The 17,704-nt window shown below is 57.9% G+C and overlaps 2 protein-coding genes across 2 annotated transcripts in view; both read right to left on the bottom strand.

The window, feature by feature from the left end:
* HTR6 (5-hydroxytryptamine receptor 6) overlaps positions 1-6,229 on the bottom strand; it is a gene marked incomplete at both ends in the record, with an annotated part of 10,520 nt that extends 4,291 nt beyond the window's left edge. The window contains one exon of the mRNA XM_084243303.1: positions 5,516-6,229. Within this exon, the coding sequence (XP_084099429.1) occupies positions 5,516-6,229 (714 nt within the window). The remainder of the gene's footprint in view (positions 1-5,515) is intronic.
* A 6,919-nt stretch (positions 6,230-13,148) lies between these two features.
* On the bottom strand, positions 13,149-15,384 carry LOC311177106 (neuroblastoma suppressor of tumorigenicity 1; the record flags this gene model as incomplete). Its single annotated transcript, XM_084242877.1, has 3 exons — positions 15,191-15,384; positions 14,966-15,077; positions 13,149-13,412 (listed from the first exon to the last, which is right to left on the bottom strand). The coding sequence occupies exons 1-3, from the start codon at positions 15,355-15,357 to the stop codon at positions 13,149-13,151; spliced, it is 543 nt and encodes a 180-aa protein (XP_084099003.1). The 5' UTR covers positions 15,358-15,384.
* Positions 15,385-17,704: the final 2,320 nt, after the last annotated feature.

Here is a 17,704-nt window from a genome sequence, read left to right as displayed (position 1 = left end):
TAATGACAAGTTGCAAAACAATAGATACAGTATGATGCCATTGGTCTAAAAAACACCCAAAACAAAACACTGTTTCTTTTTGGTACATAAACAAATAGGTAAACACATGGAAAAACATATCCTAAATTGATGTGTGTTCCTGGGATTGGAAGCTGATTGGACAAAAGTCAGAGGCCTCTATTGCTTTACCTCCATTGCTGAATTTTTATTTTAAGTGTCCTTATGTACTCTCCAGCGTACCTTAAAATTTTTACCATCATCTAATTAGGGTGCATGGCAGGCTCTGGAGCCAGCCTGCCTGGTTTCAAGCCATGGCTGTGACTACTCCATTGAGTGACCCTAAGCAAGGCTCTTGCCCTCTCTGTGCCTCAGCTTTCTTTCCTATAAAATGGTCAATATCACAGCATCTACCTCATTGGGACTGTAGGCCAGTTGTTGGGTTTTTTTTTAATTTTTGCATAGAAGAACTGGGGTGTGGGACAGAGGTTTGGGGCATGAGAAGATTCACCAGAGACAGAGTGGGGAGCAGAACAGAACAGCAGATCTACTGAAATACTGAGGGGAGCAGCAGACGAGACTGGAGAGGTCTGCTGTGCCATGTGGGTCAGCTCCCTGGCCGGGGATTGAACTCAGGTAGTAGGGGTGATAGTGCTGAGACTTAACCCGTTGGCCACCAGGGAAACCCCTGTAGGAGAGTTTAGATAGGATAATTTGCAGAAAGTTACTGGAATGGTGCCTGGCACATGGTAAGAACCACTTGCCGCTGATGTAACTGGTGCCCAGCTCAGCGCTTTGACTCAGAGATGTGGCTTTTTACCCTGAAAAGGCTCAGAGGGGTGAGCCATCAATTTTGCCATCAAGAGGAAAAGAGAGGAACTCACATTTGTTGAGCACCTACTACGTGCCCGGTTTGCATACATCATCTCTCTGATTCTTCAAATGCCCTCGTGTGATAAGCATAACTGCCCCTGGGGTAGAGGGAGGTGAACGATTTGTCTAAAGTTATTGGGCTCTGATGGAAAACAGGCAGGATTTGAACCCATGACCAGCTGGTGCACAAACTCCTGTGACCTGCCCTGGCTGCGCCCAGCCGCCTCTTCCAAGCAGCAGCCCAAACCCCCGCTCTCCGCATGACTCCCGACTCCCGTCAGCTCTCCCAGCTCAGCCCCCTCCTCCCCCTGCGAGATATTTCTGTGATCACAGCTCCTCTGAGGAGGAGGAAGCAGAGATGGAGGGAAGATGGATCACTCAGACAGAGTGATGCATGGTTGGGCGAGGGAGGCTGGGAAAGCCTGGGGGAGGAGGAAAAGGACGAGACACTGGGGGGGTGGGGGGGAGGCGAGGATGACGGGAGGCAGAGAAATGGGGGGAGTTGGGGCTGGAGGGAGAAAGATGAGGTTCTGAGGAAGATGGCGGGCAGGGGTGATGGAGCAGAGGGTCAGGAGTCCTGGCAGAGAGAGAGCGAGGCAGAGAGAGAGCGAGGCGGTCTCCGGCTCCTGTTCTCCATCGGGCCAGGGCCCCAGCTGGCCCCTCCAGAATCCCCCAAGCTGAGCACCATCCCACCAGGCACCCACTTTCTCTTCCTCACCCCCAAACACACACACACACACACACACTCCTGCCCCGGCACGATCTCTCTCGACACCCCTCACACCCCTCTCTCTCCACGCTCTGCCCACAGTCCCCCAGCAAGACCCCTTCCTCAAAGTCTGGAAGGGGCAGCTCTCCCGCCCACCTATGTCTGTGCAAGCCTCTTCCTCGCCTTTCCTTTTTTTTTTTTTTTTTTTTTGTACATAATTAACCTGCCCTTAAAAAGAAAAAAGCCTGGAAGGATCCCTTCCTAGGGCAGGGAAGACCTGGTTGAAATATTGACTCTTTCAAAGCCTGTTCACATGGACGGCGGGCACAGCGGCTGGAGCGAGGCTGCTCAGCAGCCCTGTCCTCAAGCCCACCAGGCTGGGGCTTCGGGGACCTGTGCCAGCTCCCTGCTCTCCCTGGGGGGCTGGAGGCCGAGTTGGGGAAGGGAAGTAAGGGCTAAGTGGGGTTGAAAACAGGAGGAAAGGGTCCCCAAGTTTTGCTCATTCACATCAGTTCCTTTAGGTGCAGGCACTGAGAGAGCCCCTGCCCCCAGGCTGGCTGCTGCTGGTCTCTGGGGCCAACCAGCTGGGGGGGGGGGGGGGCGGAAGCAGGGGGTTGTGGCCCAGGAGGCCAGAGAAAAGGCGGTTCCCCAGAGGCAAATTCCAACAATGCAGGCAGAAGCTCCTTAGGAGCCGAATGGTTTGGGAAGCAAAGGAAGTGGCCAGGCCTGATGCAGTGAAACCGAGAGAAACGGTTTTCCGGAGATGGAGGAGAATTAGAAAAGATGCATTTCTAGCTGGAGAGGCCCAGGGGTCATTCCTCAGGGAGGGAGCGGACTGGCCTCAAGGACCCACAGAGGCCCCCCACCCCAGTCTTTGGTTCTAGGGTTCAGAGTGAATTCTTTGCTTCAGCTTTCAAACATACGCATGACAAAGAACAGATTTTGAAGGTTCACTGGCTGAGGCGCTCTCTTACAGGCTCTGTAACCCTCACTGTGCTAGGGTCTCACAGCTGAGGTCTGTCCCCTGGCTAGAACCTAGAAACCCAAAGGGCAGGCCTTTCAGGGTCTGTTCATCACGTGTCCACAGCCCAGCTCAGCTCCCCCACAAAGTAGGTACCCCGCCATGTCACCCAGCAAATGAAGTCATGCGCTGGACAGCATAGGCCCCATCAGCACAAGACCAGGTCTGAAAGGAGCAGAAGGAAAAGAAGAAATGCGGACAGGGGAGGAGCCCCAGGCTCTGCAGAGCATGGTGTCATTTCACGCCTCTGCCCATGCGCACTGAGACCTCAGATGCTCAAGACACTGTTTGAGGTGCAGAAAATTGAGACAAGTCCCCGCCTTTCTAGCACGTACATTCTAGCAGGAGGAAATAAACAATAAAGAAATAAAGGGGAGGGCCTCCCCGGTGGCGCAGCGGTTGAGCGCTGGGTTGCGAAGCTGCCCGCAGCCTCTGCAGCGCTGGTTTGATCCCCGGCTGCTCCCCGGCCACCGGAGGAGGGTCCCACATGGCGAGCAGACCTCTCCTGCCGCCCGCTGCTCCCCTCAGCAGTGTACTTCGGTCCTTCTGCCTGCTCTGCTCCCCGCTCTGGCTCTGGTGAATTCTCTCACCCTCCCGCGCTTCTGACTGTGCCCAGTGCTTGTATAAACAATTGATTAATTAATTAATTAATCTAAAAAAAGGGGGAAGTATATAATATGTCTGGAGGTATTGGGGCTGCTGAGAACACTAACTCAGGACATGGACAGGAGGGAGATGGGAAAATGGGCACTTGCTACTCTTGGTAGAATGATTAGGCAGCCCAGCAGAGGCAGAAAGTGAGGAGGGAGAGCCTTGTGGGGCGTGGGGTGTGGAGAAAGGGAACTGTAGGCAGAGGGAAGAGCAAGTGCAAAGGTCCTGTGGCAGGAGTTTTCTTGGTGTGTTCAGGGAATAGCAAATGAAACAGAGTGAGGGGCCCAGCGGGAGGGGAGATGGCCAGGGAGGGCTTAAAGGGCCAGGTGACAGGAGATGTGAGGCCGTCAGAGCAGAGGAAAAACACAACAGGACAGTGTTTTAAAGAGATCACTCTGGCTGTTGTGTGAGATGGAAAGAGCCTAAGAAAGGAATCAGGAGGTCAGTGGCGATGACTCCAAGAACCCAGACAGCTGTGAAGGGCTCCGCCAGGGGCCCAGAGGGATCAATGCAGACAGAAGAGGTGAGAACCTGGACACGTTTTAAAGGTAGTGATAAGAGGTATGAGAAAGAGGGACAACCTGGCAGCCTCCAAGGTCCTGCGTGAGCAGCTGGAAGCTTGCAGCCTCCATTCATTGGTATGAGATGAGAGGGGACTGCATCTGGGGCCTGGAAAATCCCGAGTTCTCTTTGGGGCACATTGGGTGAGCCGCGCAGGCTGGGAGTCATTGGCATGTAGGTGGTATTTTCTGTCATGAGCCAAGATGAGCTCACAAAGGCCGTGGATGCAGAAACAGAACAAAGAGGTTCAAGGACTGATGCCACGGCCGGGGACCGATCAGGAGGACCCAACAGAGCACAGAGGGAAGGTCCAGCCAGGAAGCAGGGGACACGGGGTGGTGTTCCTGGGCCAGTGTTTTCAGGCCGTCACTGCCCGCCTGCTGCCCGCAGCTCATATCCATATTAGACATCAGCAGATCTGACCTTGAACCTCACTGTTGTGGGCAACAGGCAAGCTGTTCTGGGGAACTACCGACGAGGGTGTCGGTCCTTTGGCTCTCAGCCAAACCCCCCTGCACCCAGTGACACCAGTGACCCCCAAAGCGCCCTGCCATCCTGCAGGAGCCTTCTCCTGAGACGACACCCAGATGAGCCTGGCTAGCCCCGCTGAGACTTTCCTTGGGGCCTGTGACCTGATCCCTGGGGCTCAAGCCTGGTCATCTAAAGCCCCATCTGCAGGGTGGACAAGAGGACTGGGGCGTCCTGTGGCCTGAGTGATGAGAGCAGCCGCTCTGCACCCCAGGGCTTTTCTCTCAGTGAAAGTATCCCACCCACAGGTATTAGTAAGCCCCTACTATGTGCAAGGGGGATCAAAACCCACCCAGATCCACCAGGCCCTGGAGCTTATATTTGCATGGGACACAGAGAATGAACAAGTTAACAAATAAAATGGAGGTTGGCATAGAGAACGGGGTGGGGGTGGGGGCCGCAAGACAGAGCTCAGCCTCTGGGAAGTGGCAGCTTATCCACTCAACAAGAATCAGCAAGGGCAGCCCTGGAGGAAGGGCCTTCAGGGCACAAGGAACATCAAGTGCAAAGACCTAGGTGCAAAAGTCAGTCTGGTGCCTTCTAGAACCTTCAGAATGGTCATGTGACTGGTGCAGAGTAAAAGAAGGGGGAAAGGAGAGCAGGTAAAACCGAAGGGGTTGGCAGGACCGTATCCTGAGGACAGACCCCAATAGGCCTCCTCTTCATCTGGAGAGAGTGAGGACCACTGAAGGTGTGAAGCAAGGGAGAGCCATGATCTTTTTTTTTTTTCCTCCAGCTCTTGTGCAGAAAATGGAGAGTGGGTCTGCAGTGGCAGCAGTGGGACTGGGCAGGACACTCTCAAAGATGGAGGTAAGACATGGTGGTGCCTGGGATTAGGACGGTGGCATTGGAGATGGCACGTGCTGAGAAGGCAGCACCCACAGATCTCACTCATGAAACAGGAGAGCAGGAAAGAGGAAAATTACTCCTACCGTTGGCATGTGATGGCATAGTAGTGCCTTTGCCATGATGGGGAAGACCAGGGAGAAGCAGGTGGGGAGAGTTGCATTCCTGCAGCATCCCGTGGACAGCTGGGCACTGAGTCTAGAGAGTTCAGAAGAAATGGCCATCGGGAGGTCGCCAGCAAGTGTATACTGTGGTGGGTACCCGTGGGCTGTTCATACCTCTCCAACCTCTCATCCCACAAGCCTGGCTCTCCCAGCGCACCCGGGTACCTGCAGCGTCTCCAAGGCCTGGCCGGCCACGCTGGTGGTGAGGGAGGCCACCTGGACCGCCTGCTTCCGCGCAGCCAGCAGGATCCTGCAGTAGGTGAAGCAGATGGCGCCTGAGGGCAAGAAGAAGGTGAGGCCCGAGGCCACGAGGACGAAAGGGAGGCTGGCCAGCAGACGGCACTGGCCCTGGGCAGGCGCCCGCACTCGGCCCAGCTCGTGCCAGCCCAGCAGCAGGGGCAGGAAGGAGGTGAGCGCCGCCAGGCTCCAGGCGCCCAGCACCAGCGCCAGGGCGCGCGCGGGCGTCATGCGCAGCTTGTAGCGCAGCGGAGAGAGGATGAGCAGATACCGGTCCAGGCTGATGAGGCAGAGGTTGAGGATGGAGGCGCTGCAGCACATCACGTCGAAGGCGGCCCAGAGCAGGCAGAGGCGGCGCGCCAGCACCCAGCGCCCGTACAGCGCGTTCAGCATGGCCGGCGGCATCACCACCAGCCCCACCATCAGGTCCGACGTGAAGAGCGACACCAAGAAGAAGTTGGACGTGTTGCGCAGGGCGGGCTGCGAGCAGATGAGCGCGATGAGCAGCGAGTTGGCCGCCGCCGTCAGCGCGATGACCACGCACATGGCGGCCGCCGCCCAGCCGCTGCCCCCGGGGCCCGACGGAGCGCGCAAGCCCCAGTCCGGGGCGGTGGCGTTGGCCGGGCCCGGCTCGGGGACCATGGGCGCGCAGGCTGGAGGCGAGGCCCGAGGGGGCTCCGGCGAGGCGGCGGGGTGGGCGGAGGTCGGGGCGAGGCCCTGCAGGAGCCGAGGCTGGACGGGCGTGGCTGGTGAGCACAGACCCCCAGGGCCGGGGGCGCGAGGTCGAGGGGCAGCGCCCCACCGGGGACGGGGAGGGGTGTGCGGGCGTCCTCGGGCGCGGGGCGGGAAGTTTGGGCGGGCAGCTCTGAGAAGCGGAGCCTCCAGGGGGGCAGGGCCGTCCGTCCGCTGGGCCGGGGCGCCCGCCTGCCGCGGAGACCCGGGCGGGTGGCGGCGGGGGACCTACAGGCGCTCTCACGCCCGGGGCGCGCTCCCCACGCCGGTAGGCAGACGGGGGCGCGGGTCGGGAGTCGCAGCGCTTGGGCGGCAGGCTGGGGGGACACGGGCGCGAGCAAAGCCCCTGGCGGGAAAGGCGGGTCTCGGAGCCGGCGCCAGGGCAGCTCCGCGCCGGGGCGCACACGGCTCCCTGCGGCCGCGGGGGGCGCGGGGCGGCCCGCGGAGGGAGGCGGAGCAGCGGCCGCGCCTCCACCCCCACCCGCCGCCCGCGCCGGGGCTCCGGCCCCGCTCCCGCCCGCACCCGGTACCTGGGCGCTCCGCGCGGCTCGGCGGCCGGGGACTGCGGCAGGCCCGGCGGGGCCGGGCGGGGGCGAGGCGGCCGCGGGCGGGCGGGCGGCGGGGCCGGGGCTCCGGAGCCCGGCAGGCGCCGCGAGGGGCCGGCGTGCGCAGAGGAGCCGGGGGGCGCTTCCCGGAGCGCGCGGTGCCGGCGCCGCCGAGCCCGCGCCCCGCCCCGCGGTGGGTGGGGAGAGCCGAGCCCGCGTCTCGCCCGCAGACCGGGTCCCGAGTACCCCAGGCCTGCGGAGAGACGATCCGAGAGCCCCCGCTGCGCCAGGTCGCCGCCTCAGCTCCGGCAGCCTCCACACCTCCGCATCCCCCTCCCCGGCTCACACGTGGCGGGGGCGCAGGAGGAACTCGGAGAGGGGGCCTGAATCGCCCTTCACAGGACTGCTCCCCCGCGGACCGCAGCCCACCCGTCGCGGGGGTCACCGCACTACCTGGGGGAGCCCTTTGGGGGATATTAAGCAGGCGGGTTGACACCCGAAGATGTACACACAGGTACGTGTGTAATAATTCCTTCAAGCCTTTGAACAGCAGACTACCTGCTCCCAGACAGAAACCATCCCATCTGGGGACAACCCAGACACGCGGGAAGAAGCCTCCGACCTGCAGGCACCCCCAGAGTCACACAGCCACCGGCCTGGGGACTCCCCAGGCCAGAAGGAGCAGAGTCACCAGCAGTACAGGAGTAGGTGTGGCCCTGCAGGATACCTGCCCCCCTGGCTAAGAAGAGCCTCCACGCGACACCTAGAAGATGTGTGTGGGTTCCAGCCATTCATTTTACAAACATTTATTGAGCACTTACTAGGTATCTGGCACCGTTGTGACCAGTCCTGTCGACTACAATAACCAAGACAGAGTCCCTACTTCTCAGAGTTTACATTCTAGTGGAAGGAGACAGTGACACAATTAACCTTACAGTAGCCATAAATGATCATTGCTATAAAACAAAAGAAAATGTAGAGCAATATAAAGAGAATCTAGCCCAAAGGAGGTAGTCTTCCTTCCCTCTACAGAAACAGAAAAATAATACCTGCTAAGTTTCAGGGGTTAATTATATTCCCCCTACCCCCATAATAATACTGAGAGGGAGGTGTTAAATTGGGGCTCAGAGAGCCCTGGGCCTCACCCAAGGTCACCAGCAGCAAGTGATCAAATGGTCTGAAACTCGGGCCTGCCTAATACAGAGGGAGAGAATGCTCAAGACCTTGCGGCCCCCTCAGCCTCCCCCAAGTCACTGGTAGGTGCTCAGAACACCAGTCTCGGTGGCAGATGATGCTGGAGGAAGAGGCCTATCCTCCCCCTCCCCAACTCGCATCACCTTGACAACCAAGGGACAATTCCTGCAGCACTTCAAGGAATAGGATGCCAGGCACCCGGCAGAGAATGGGAAAGACTGGATGTGGGGTCTCAGCCCCAAGACTGACCAGCACTGTTTTCTCCTCTGTGACAGTTAGCAGAGCAATACATCGCCCACCTCCCAGGGTCCTGGAGGAAACAATACCGGGGTAATCCACAAAACTTTCAGTGCCCTGTGTCAGCTAGCTGTTGGCCTCTGTGCCCCCCGCCCCCCAGGGGAATGCACTCAGCTCGCTAACAGTCCTTCAGCCCAGCAACAGCAAACCCGAGAGATGCTACATGGAATAGACTTTGGAGTCCAGCAACCTAGGTCCATTGTCCCAGTGGTCCCAGTGGACCTAGGTTGTGAGCTTGGCAGAGTCAGATTCTCTGCTACTATGAAATTGGGGTAGGGGTAACATAAACAGGATGAGTATTTAAATGTCTGCCATCTCACACAGAGGCAGTGGCTGATAAATGTTAGCTGTATAAAAATTTAGTTGCATATATTGAGATAAAATATTAGTCCCTCTGCTTTCGATTTTGCTGTAATGTTTAATGTCCTTAGTTTTTTTTAAACCTAAAGAAAACATGACAAAAAATGTTAGTATTTGTTCGTTCTAGGAGATAAATTCACAGATGTTACATTATGACTTGTACTTTGCTGTAATTAAAAAAAAAATGGTAATTTTTCAAGACTGGGCCTGGGTGGTGGTGCCACCTTGTGGTCACACTACTATTTAAGACCTTTAATTTAAATTTAAGACCTTTTCAGGAGTTCCATGTGTGTGCTTAAGTTTGTCATTTCGGTCTTGGAACAATCAAGTCCTGCACTTCCTTAACAATTCTGGGTAGAGGAGGACCTTCAAGGATGCTCAGCATTTGCCTCTAGTGACAGGACTCATCCTTCCTGGAGGGGAAGGCTGGTGTCACATGGGGCAGCTGAGCCTTAGCAAGCCCTCTGCCCCCGACCACCATGCCTGTCAGTACATAGAGGAGCAGGGAGAGCTCCCCATTGCAGAGATGGAGAAACTGTGGCCCAGGAGATTGTGGGGTCTTCCCAAAGCAGCTCCTGCTGGAGGCCCTGAAACTACATGGGTAAACTCCATGAGGGCAGGGATCTGTCCCTTTTGTTCATTGCTGTATCCTCAGCACATACTAGCCTGTTGATAAAACATATCAACAAGACTATCAATCCAATAAACAAGACTATCAATTCAATAAAAAAGACTATCAATCCAACCACCAGCATTTATGGGCCAAATAGTCATTCTCAATAATTTTAATAAAATTATCAATTTCGGGGCCTCCCTGGTGGCACAAGGGGTTAAGATGCAACCTATGAAGCTTCTGTAGCCACTGCAGCACGAGTTCGATCCCCCAGCAGGCCAGGGAGCTACCCACATGGCACAGCAGACCTCGTCTGACTCGCCCACTGCTCCCCTCAGTAGTGTATTTCAGTCAATCCGCCTGTTCTGCTCCCCACTCTGTCTCTGGTGAATCCTCTCATTCCCCACACCTCTGGCCTGTACCCCAGCTTTTGTATGCATAAATAAATAAATCTTTTAAAAAAATTTCAAAGTTCACTATCTGCCAGGCACTGTTACAAGTTGCCCATGTACACAGCTTCGTGTAAACCTCACCACGAGCCTGGGAGCAGGGTAGGTAAGATCATTATTCCCCATTTTTCAGATGGGGAAACTCAGGGAGCACTTAAGTGGCTCTCTCAAGTTCACACAGGTAGGAGAGACCCAGCTAGGATTTGAATCTAGGCAGACTGAATTTTCCCAGAGGCTTGGAGCAGGGGGAGAAAATTAACTGAGAATTGTTGGCAAACCAGGTTCGGAAGCCGATGCTAATGACCCGCCCACCCCGAGATGACCTGCACTTGGCAGTGCTACCTTGCACGGATTTTAAGTCCCTCCTCCCTTGCGGTGCTGAGGGGAAATGCCGGGGTTGGGGGGCTGCAGGGTGCTTTATTCAGGGCTGTCTTGGTGGTTCCGTTCGAGCTTGGCGAGGGGAAGGGTCGGAAGTCACCGCTCACACCTCCGACCCATCGCCCAGCGGGCAAGTGAGACGCTTCTTCGGGCTCTCCAGCGTGGCCCCTCCCACTCGATGCGCCCACGCCCAACCGCCCAATCAGCTGCGCTGCTCCCGTGAGGCCCCGCCTCCCCGCGGCCCCGCCCCATCCTTGCTGCCCCGCCCAAGCCTGGCTGCCCGCGGTGGACAGCTAGTGCCCGGCCTGTGCCCCCTTCCTCTCGGCCTCGCTGAAACCCAGCTCTGCGCAGGCAGCTCCTGGGCCATTAGTGCAGAAGGGACGAAGTCTGCACTCGGCCTGGCATTTCAGGCCGGCCACCAGCCGCCTTCCTGCCTTCAGCCTCTTACTGTGTCTATGTATTTACACCCCGCCTCGTTCCAGAGGATGCAGGCAGCTCCTGACCGAGACTCGCTCTGCCAAGACTGTGCTGGGGCCTGAGGCCCGACACTAAGGACCCGGCAGGAGTCCTTCACTTGAACCTGATCCCTGAGTTCCCTGGACCCTGGCAACACTTTCTCTGTGCCCTGGAGTCAGCCCTCACCTGCAGACGTGCAGTGACTATGGTCCATAGGGTTGTCCTTACCAGACACGGGGTATCCGAGTCTGCATGCAGGACATAAACTTTTCCCTAAGCCAATTCCACCTTGAGGGGTGCAGGCCACCCTGGGTGGTCGCGCAGGCTGTGTCCTGCGACTTGAACAAGGGCATTCTGGACCGGAAAGCCCCCACCTGCATGACAGCACAGAGCAGACATGAAAGGAAAGATCATGTGAGTGCCACACAGCCAGCATTGCCAGAAGGGTGCTGGATTAGAATCAGGGCACTGCTGCTTCCCAGGCTGAGCAAATCACTTCCAGGTGTAATGGTCCAAGGTCTTCTCCATGCAAACTAAGAATTTTCCATGAATTCAAAGTAACAGATGCAGACCACCTGGCGTGTGGCGGTTACAGCAGTGTGTGCAAGGGGGAAGGGGCCACAGCCCTCTCCCATGACACCACCAGGCCTACCATGCCCCAGTATAGAATCTGGGGTGACCCAGCTCAATTGCACGGGGTGTCATTGTGAGGGGACAAGGCTCCAGGGCTGTCAAGCACCCAGTTAGGCAAATGGCAGTGAGAGCAAATGGCCACCACTGAGGCCAGGCTACTTGGGTACGAGGCGGGTGATGACAATTCCCAACTCTGTGGTCCTGGGCACCTTCAAAATGAGGGCAACTGCTGCCTCACAGGTTGGGGGTGAGAGCAAGGCAGGTTAATTACGTCAAGTCCTTAAGACAGCACCCCACTAGCATATTAACTGGTGACCACTGGTGGTGTCCTTTTCCTCTCCTCCTGGGCCAGGCCAGGCTGGGGTCCAGGCAAGGCCTGATGCTGAGTCCCTGTGATGGGGAAGAGATGGCATGAGGCAAGGATAAGGGGTGCTGGGGTCAAAACCAGAAAACCTCAGCCAGACCTGGAGGCCCACCCAAATGGCAAGCAGCGGGCACCAGAGGAAGAGGTGAGGGCTAGGGATGCACAAGGAGAGGAGCGGGTGCTGATGCAGGGAGGGGCTGTGGGGCTACGCAGCCCAACCCTCCCTCCCAGGCCTACATGGGGCAGGGGAATCCACAGCCAGGTCAGCAGAGCCAGTCGGGGAGGAAGAGGACCAGGCATTGAATGAGTTTATTCATGAGAAAACTCAGGGTTCGTCAGGGAGACAATCTATTGGTTACAAGCTCCAGAAGCTCTTGTCAGAAGTCGACACCAGGGAACCCCAGGCAGGGGGCTGGCAGGGCTGGCAGGTAGTTCTGGGTGCTGAGGGGTGGCCTTCACTGCCCTCCTCTCCAGGGCCCCCACATTCCCCAAGTATTAAAGTGCAGCTGGAAGTGGGGAGGCGGGTGAGATTGGACAGCCAGAGGGCCGCCACGAAACGCAGTGAACACCGCTGCCCCCACAAGCCTGCACCCTCCCTCCTCTTAGATTCTGGGGGCACAGCCAGAATCCATCCAATCCAGGTCTCACCTTGAAACCTCTGGGGAAGGGCACCCCCTCCCAGCTATCAGGTATTCAGAAAGAGCAGCCCCAGAGGGTGAGACTGATTGGCTCTCTCAGCTCCTGAGGAGCCTAGAATTTGGGGGCGTGGGGTATAGGGATTTCAGAGAGGGAGGCAGCACTACTCTTCCGCAGTGACGGTGTGGTAGGGGGTCACCCCTGCCCACTGGTCAGGAAGGCTTCTCCCTCCCCGCCCCATCGCCCCAAAGCCACAGAAACCAGAGAGGCCCAGAGCTTGGCTCCCAGCTCCAGGGCCATGAGTCAGCAGGGTCCTGCCCAGGCCTGACTCCCAGCCACGCCATCAAGGGAGGGCCACTTGGTGCCACCGGGGAGAGGCTGCCCTGGGCATGGGGAGTGGGTGGGAGGCCTTTGGGGTAGCCTATGGGGGTAGGGCTCTCTGCTTCTGCCAATGGTCTTCCTGCTGCTGGGGAGGTGCCCACCTCAGCCCAAGTCCCGGCACCACCGTCTGCACCCCCGGGGGGGCCCTGGCCCACCAGGGGCTGTTGGGCCTCAGCCTGGCTCCGCCATCTTGAACGGCCTCACCCTGCCTCAGCAGCTCAGCCAACTTCCTCCCGCTGCCCAGCGCACATCATTAGGAGGCGGAAAGGAGAGAACCCCTCCGCTAAAGAGCCCTGAAGACCTCTGCTTCCTCCCTCCCCCCACTCTTGAATATATTAAATTGTGTCACTGGGTTCCCACCCCCCTTCAGATCTCCACGGCAACCAGGAAGCACTCCATGTCCAAGTCTCAATCCAAGTCCATCCAGTGCCAAGGGAGGGCTCCTGCCTCTCCCCCAACTCCTCCCCGGAGGGCGAGACCCAACGTGCCACAGGGGACGAGAGGGGAGGAAGCCTTGGGGGCCTCAGTCCTCAGCCCCCTCTTCCTCAGGGTGAGGGGCCCCCGGGGGGTCCTCAGGCTCAGGGGCCTGCCCAGCTGGGTGAGGGTGGGGATGAGGGTGGGGGTGGGAGCCAGGCTGGGCGGCAGGCCCGTCCTCGCCCTGCACGTAGACGCTCAGCCCCTCTGGACTCGGCTCTTTGCCACATGCCTGGCAGCTGCAGTGCACAATCTTCTCCACCAGTTTGTCCACCCTGGGTACCTCCTCGTGGCCAGGGCACTCCAAGGTCACCTGGAGAGGCAGGAGAGAAGGGCAGAGATGTTCCCAAAGGCCTGGGGCAGGCAGGTAGGCCCTAAGAGGAACACTTCCCCATGGGACCAGAAATCCCTGACACCCCAGATGCTGGAGCCCAGCAGGCCGAGAAGAAGAGGGGGCTGAGCCCCTGACCCAGCTCCTCACATCCAGTCTTGCCACCTTCTGATCCATTCCTCCACAGAAATCAGACAGCAAAATAATCCAGTATGGCCTCTTCCTACCTAAAATGCCCTCCATGCTCCACCCCACCCTGCACTTGGAGAAAAATGCTGACTCTATAAAGGCCACCCAGAACCCTCAGGCTGCCCCGGCTGACCTCTCCACTCCTGACCCTGTGCCACTCCCACCAGTTCAGTGCTCACTCATCCACCTGAGACTTTGCACATGCTGTTCCCTCTGCCTGGAAGGGTCTCATCAAACCCATCCCCCTGACCTGCCCCAAACTCTGGCCAGTTAACTTCCACTCAACCTATGGGCCTGGACTCAGACATCACTTCCTTAAAGCAGACCCTCTCAGCTGAGGTTCCAGGCATGAGCCCCTTGAGCATCATGTTCTTCCCCTATTGCCATGCATCTAATAGTCCTTTCTTTTTCTTTCTCTGCCTCCATAGATCACCTGCTCAGTGCCAGCTCTGGGGACACATGACAGGCGTAGTCACTCAAGAAACTCGATCTACTAGAGGAAAGACGTCACAATAACCCAAATGCAGATGGGAAACTGTGATGTAACAGATCGTGAAAGCAGACGCACAGGGGGTGGGAACGGAGCCCTAAGAAAATGAGGCAGAAAAGAGCAAAAGAATGAACAGAAGCTGGGCCTCCCTGGGGGCGCAGGGGTTAAAGTCAGCGCTATCAAGCTATCACCAGCCACTGCAGCCCGAGTTCGATCCCGGCCAGGGAGCTACCCACATGGCGCAGCAGACCTCTCCTGTCTCGCCCGCTGCTCCCCTCAGCAGTGTATTTCAGTCAGTCTACCTGTTCTGCTCCCCACTCTGTCTCTGGTGAATCCTCTCACCCCCCACACCTCTGCCTTACACCCCAGTTCTATGCATAAATAAATAAAAATAAGTCTTTAAAAAAATGAATGAACAGAAGTTAACTAAGAGAGGAGGAGGAGAAAGACACTCCCAACTGGGAGAAGAGTATGTGCAAAGATCCTGTGGCAGTAAGCAGAGGTGAGTGTGCGGGACTGAAAGGAGATGATCAAGTATCAAGTGTCGAGCTATAAAGAAGGTGAGGGAGGCAAGAGGATGCTAGAAAGCCCGTTGAGTCAGATCCCTCCAAAGACTTCGGTCCCATCAACAGCAACTGGAAAAGCCAAGGAAAGAATTTCAGCACATGACTGACATCAGCAAGAGCTTCAGAAAGATCTCCTGTCCTGTGTATGTTGGTGGCACCTCTTAAGCTATACAGGAAGCAAGAGCCACGTGCGTGTCTCCAGCATCAGCCTCGGTCCCTGCATGCAGAGGGGCCTTTTTGGAACCCACACAACACAGCGGGGGGCCGGGCGGGGGCGGGGCAGTACTCACAATCTCCCACATGGACTGGGCCGGCATGCAGGAGTCGCAGTGCACCAGCGACTCTGTGGACTGCGGGAAGGTGTTGGGGACGCTGTAGCTGAAGCACTGTCCTAGGCACGCCCTGCGGGGGGAGAGGTCACCACACCGTATCACTGCAGGAGGTGCAGGTGGGCAGCCCTGTCCTCTTCCTCCCTCCTGGCCCTGTCCTCCCCACACCCAGCCACTAGATCCCACCTGTTCTGGATGGACTTGGCTTCACAGCCACTGTGGCCCACGATCTGGGTGATGTTCTTGGCCTCGCACCAGGCACTCTTGTCCGGGAACAGTGCCAGCTTGTTGATGGGCGGTGGGGCGGCCAGCAGCATGGCGGGGAGGACAGCCCCCACCAGGACTCGAAGCATCGTGCCCGTGGCCTTTGGAGCCCTAGAACTGAGCAGGGACAGCAGGTGAGGCCCAGCAGGGCCCGGGAGGCTGCACAGCAGCGGCTGGTAGCGTTGGCAGCAGTGCTGACACCCAACCATGGCCCTTTCCAGGCCCAGCTCTAGCACTTATGAGCCAAGCACAGTCCTGGACAGCTTCGTGCTCCTCTATGAACCTCAAAAAGGGGGCTGCTGAGTATGTGCACCACTGGGTATCACGAAGAGGATAGCAATAGTACAGACACCAGAGTTAATTATTTTTAACTTACTATTAGCTTTGAGCAAGTCATTTTTATCACTGTGACTCAGTTTCTCCACTAAACTGCGGGGATGATGCTACCATGCACAGAAAGGATTGCCGTCGTCGCTACACAAAGCTCAGCTCCCAAACACCAGCTGACCGTTGCTAGCTCCCGCCTCGCTCTGAGGTTGCAGGACCTCCAGGGAAACACAAAAAACTGCCCCCACAATGCCCGTCCTCGAGGGGCTGGTCATCCAGCATGTCCCCAGGACATGATGCCAGGGGGTCACCTGCATCTTCATATCACTGTCAATTCTTGTGCCTCCTTGCCCGGCTGGACCTCAGGAAAAAACACCACCCCCAAACCAGACAGTCTTTCTAGAATACCCCTCCAGAGCCCGAGCCCAGAGTCCACATGCACATCAGCCTCCCCAGCTCCATCCTAACCCCAGGGCCAGGCGGGAGACATCCAAGCCAAAGCTGGTCCCTCCGCAAACTCCCCTACTTTGGAATGATGCAGCCAAGTGTGGTGATACCAGCACTTGCCAGAAGGTGGCACTGCAGGGCAGAGTGTCTGGACCATCCTCCAGAGGGTATTCTCCCAAGGTCCCCCAGCTCAGCCTTCAGGAGGTGTGGCCCACTCCCCACCTCCAAATGAGTGGAGGAGGCTTCCAGGCTCCAAAGAGGTCTGGAAAGGAGGGGTAAAGCCTGCAAGAGAAGGCGCCTCTGGGGACAGGGAACTGCACTGACACCAGCTGTGGACACTCTGTCCTCTGGGGTCCCCACCTGTAAAATGACTGTGGTGACCAGTGGTTTGCAGGCCTGGCAGAACCTCAGAGTTCCCGGGGAACTGGCACAGGACACCATTTAGGGAGGGGCAGGCGTCTGCTTTCCGACTAAGCTTCCCGTGCCTCGGCTGATGAGACGCTGTGTCCTGGGAGATCCCCGGGCGGGGCCGGGGGCTGAATGGGGAGGAGACAGGTACTGTCCTGCTGGCCCCAGTCCCCCAGCTCTACAGCCAGGCTGGCTCGGGAAACAACCTGCCACCTTCTGCTGCAAGTGATGGGAAGCTGGAGAAAGGCCCAGGGAGGGAAGGGGGTGTTGGCGCCAAGGTCCTAGGTGGGCTGGCTGGGCAGCACCTGCTGGGAAAGCTGTGACGAAATCCCTCCCAGCAAGTCCTTCAGCTCCTGCCCCGTCTCCCAGCAGAAGGTCTCAGGAAGCAGAGCCGGGTCCCACCTCACTGCTCCAGGCCCAGCATGGATGGGTGACGTGGGGAAAGCAGCGGGAGGTGAACCCAGACCTTCTGCCCCTCCCCAAAGAGGCTGTATCAGGACCCCACTTCAGGCCTCGCTTGCAAGATGGACAGCAACACCCGTGTGCTCGGTACAACCACATGTAACACAACAGCACGGACATGTTCCTAACTGGCACCCGAGCTCTCCTCAAGCTGGGCACCTAAGAGGGCGCTCTCCCCTCGGGAACCTCCTCTGGCCCTGGGGATCAGTCTGACCACCGGGTCCGGCAGCAGGGTCTGAAGCAGCTCTCTGAGATCAAGAACTCCCCGGCCCTGCCCAGGCTGGACCGACCCCTGAGTAACCTCAGAGGGGTCGGAGGACTTTTGTCCCGGAACTGACCCCATCATGACTCTTCTGGAAGATGAGGGGGCGGGCGGGCCCCAGCTCTGTTAGGGTTTGGAAGCGAGGCTGGGATTTTGCTGAACACACTCTGCTCCACTTCGGAGCTGGACTTAGGAGGTTACAATAGCATTGGGGCCATGGGTGAGGACCAGGCCGAGGCTGACCAGAGCTGAGATGGAGGTTTACGGGGAGATGGGACAGCAGTGAGTTTCTCGGGGAGTAGCTGGCCAGGAGGACGGGGAGCAGTTCTAAGGGCAGGTTGTGGCAGAGCAATGAGAGCCCTTTTCTTCCTCCTGTGGAGCGCGCCCCGGACGGCCAGCTCTGCCCAGAGCAGGGGCCTGAAACAGCCGAGACCCTCCTGCCCCCCACCAGGGCCTCGGGGCGGGGGCTGGGGTTACTCTCCTTCCCCAGGTCAGAAGCGTGGCCCCTGGGGTCACCTCAGCCCTCCCAC

Source organism: Talpa europaea, assembly GCF_964194135.1.
Source record: "Talpa europaea genome assembly, chromosome: 9".
Classification (NCBI taxonomy): Eukaryota; Metazoa; Chordata; class Mammalia; order Eulipotyphla; family Talpidae; genus Talpa; species Talpa europaea.
Note: the sequence above shows the minus strand (reverse complement) of the source record. Positions and strands in the feature narration are given on the sequence as shown.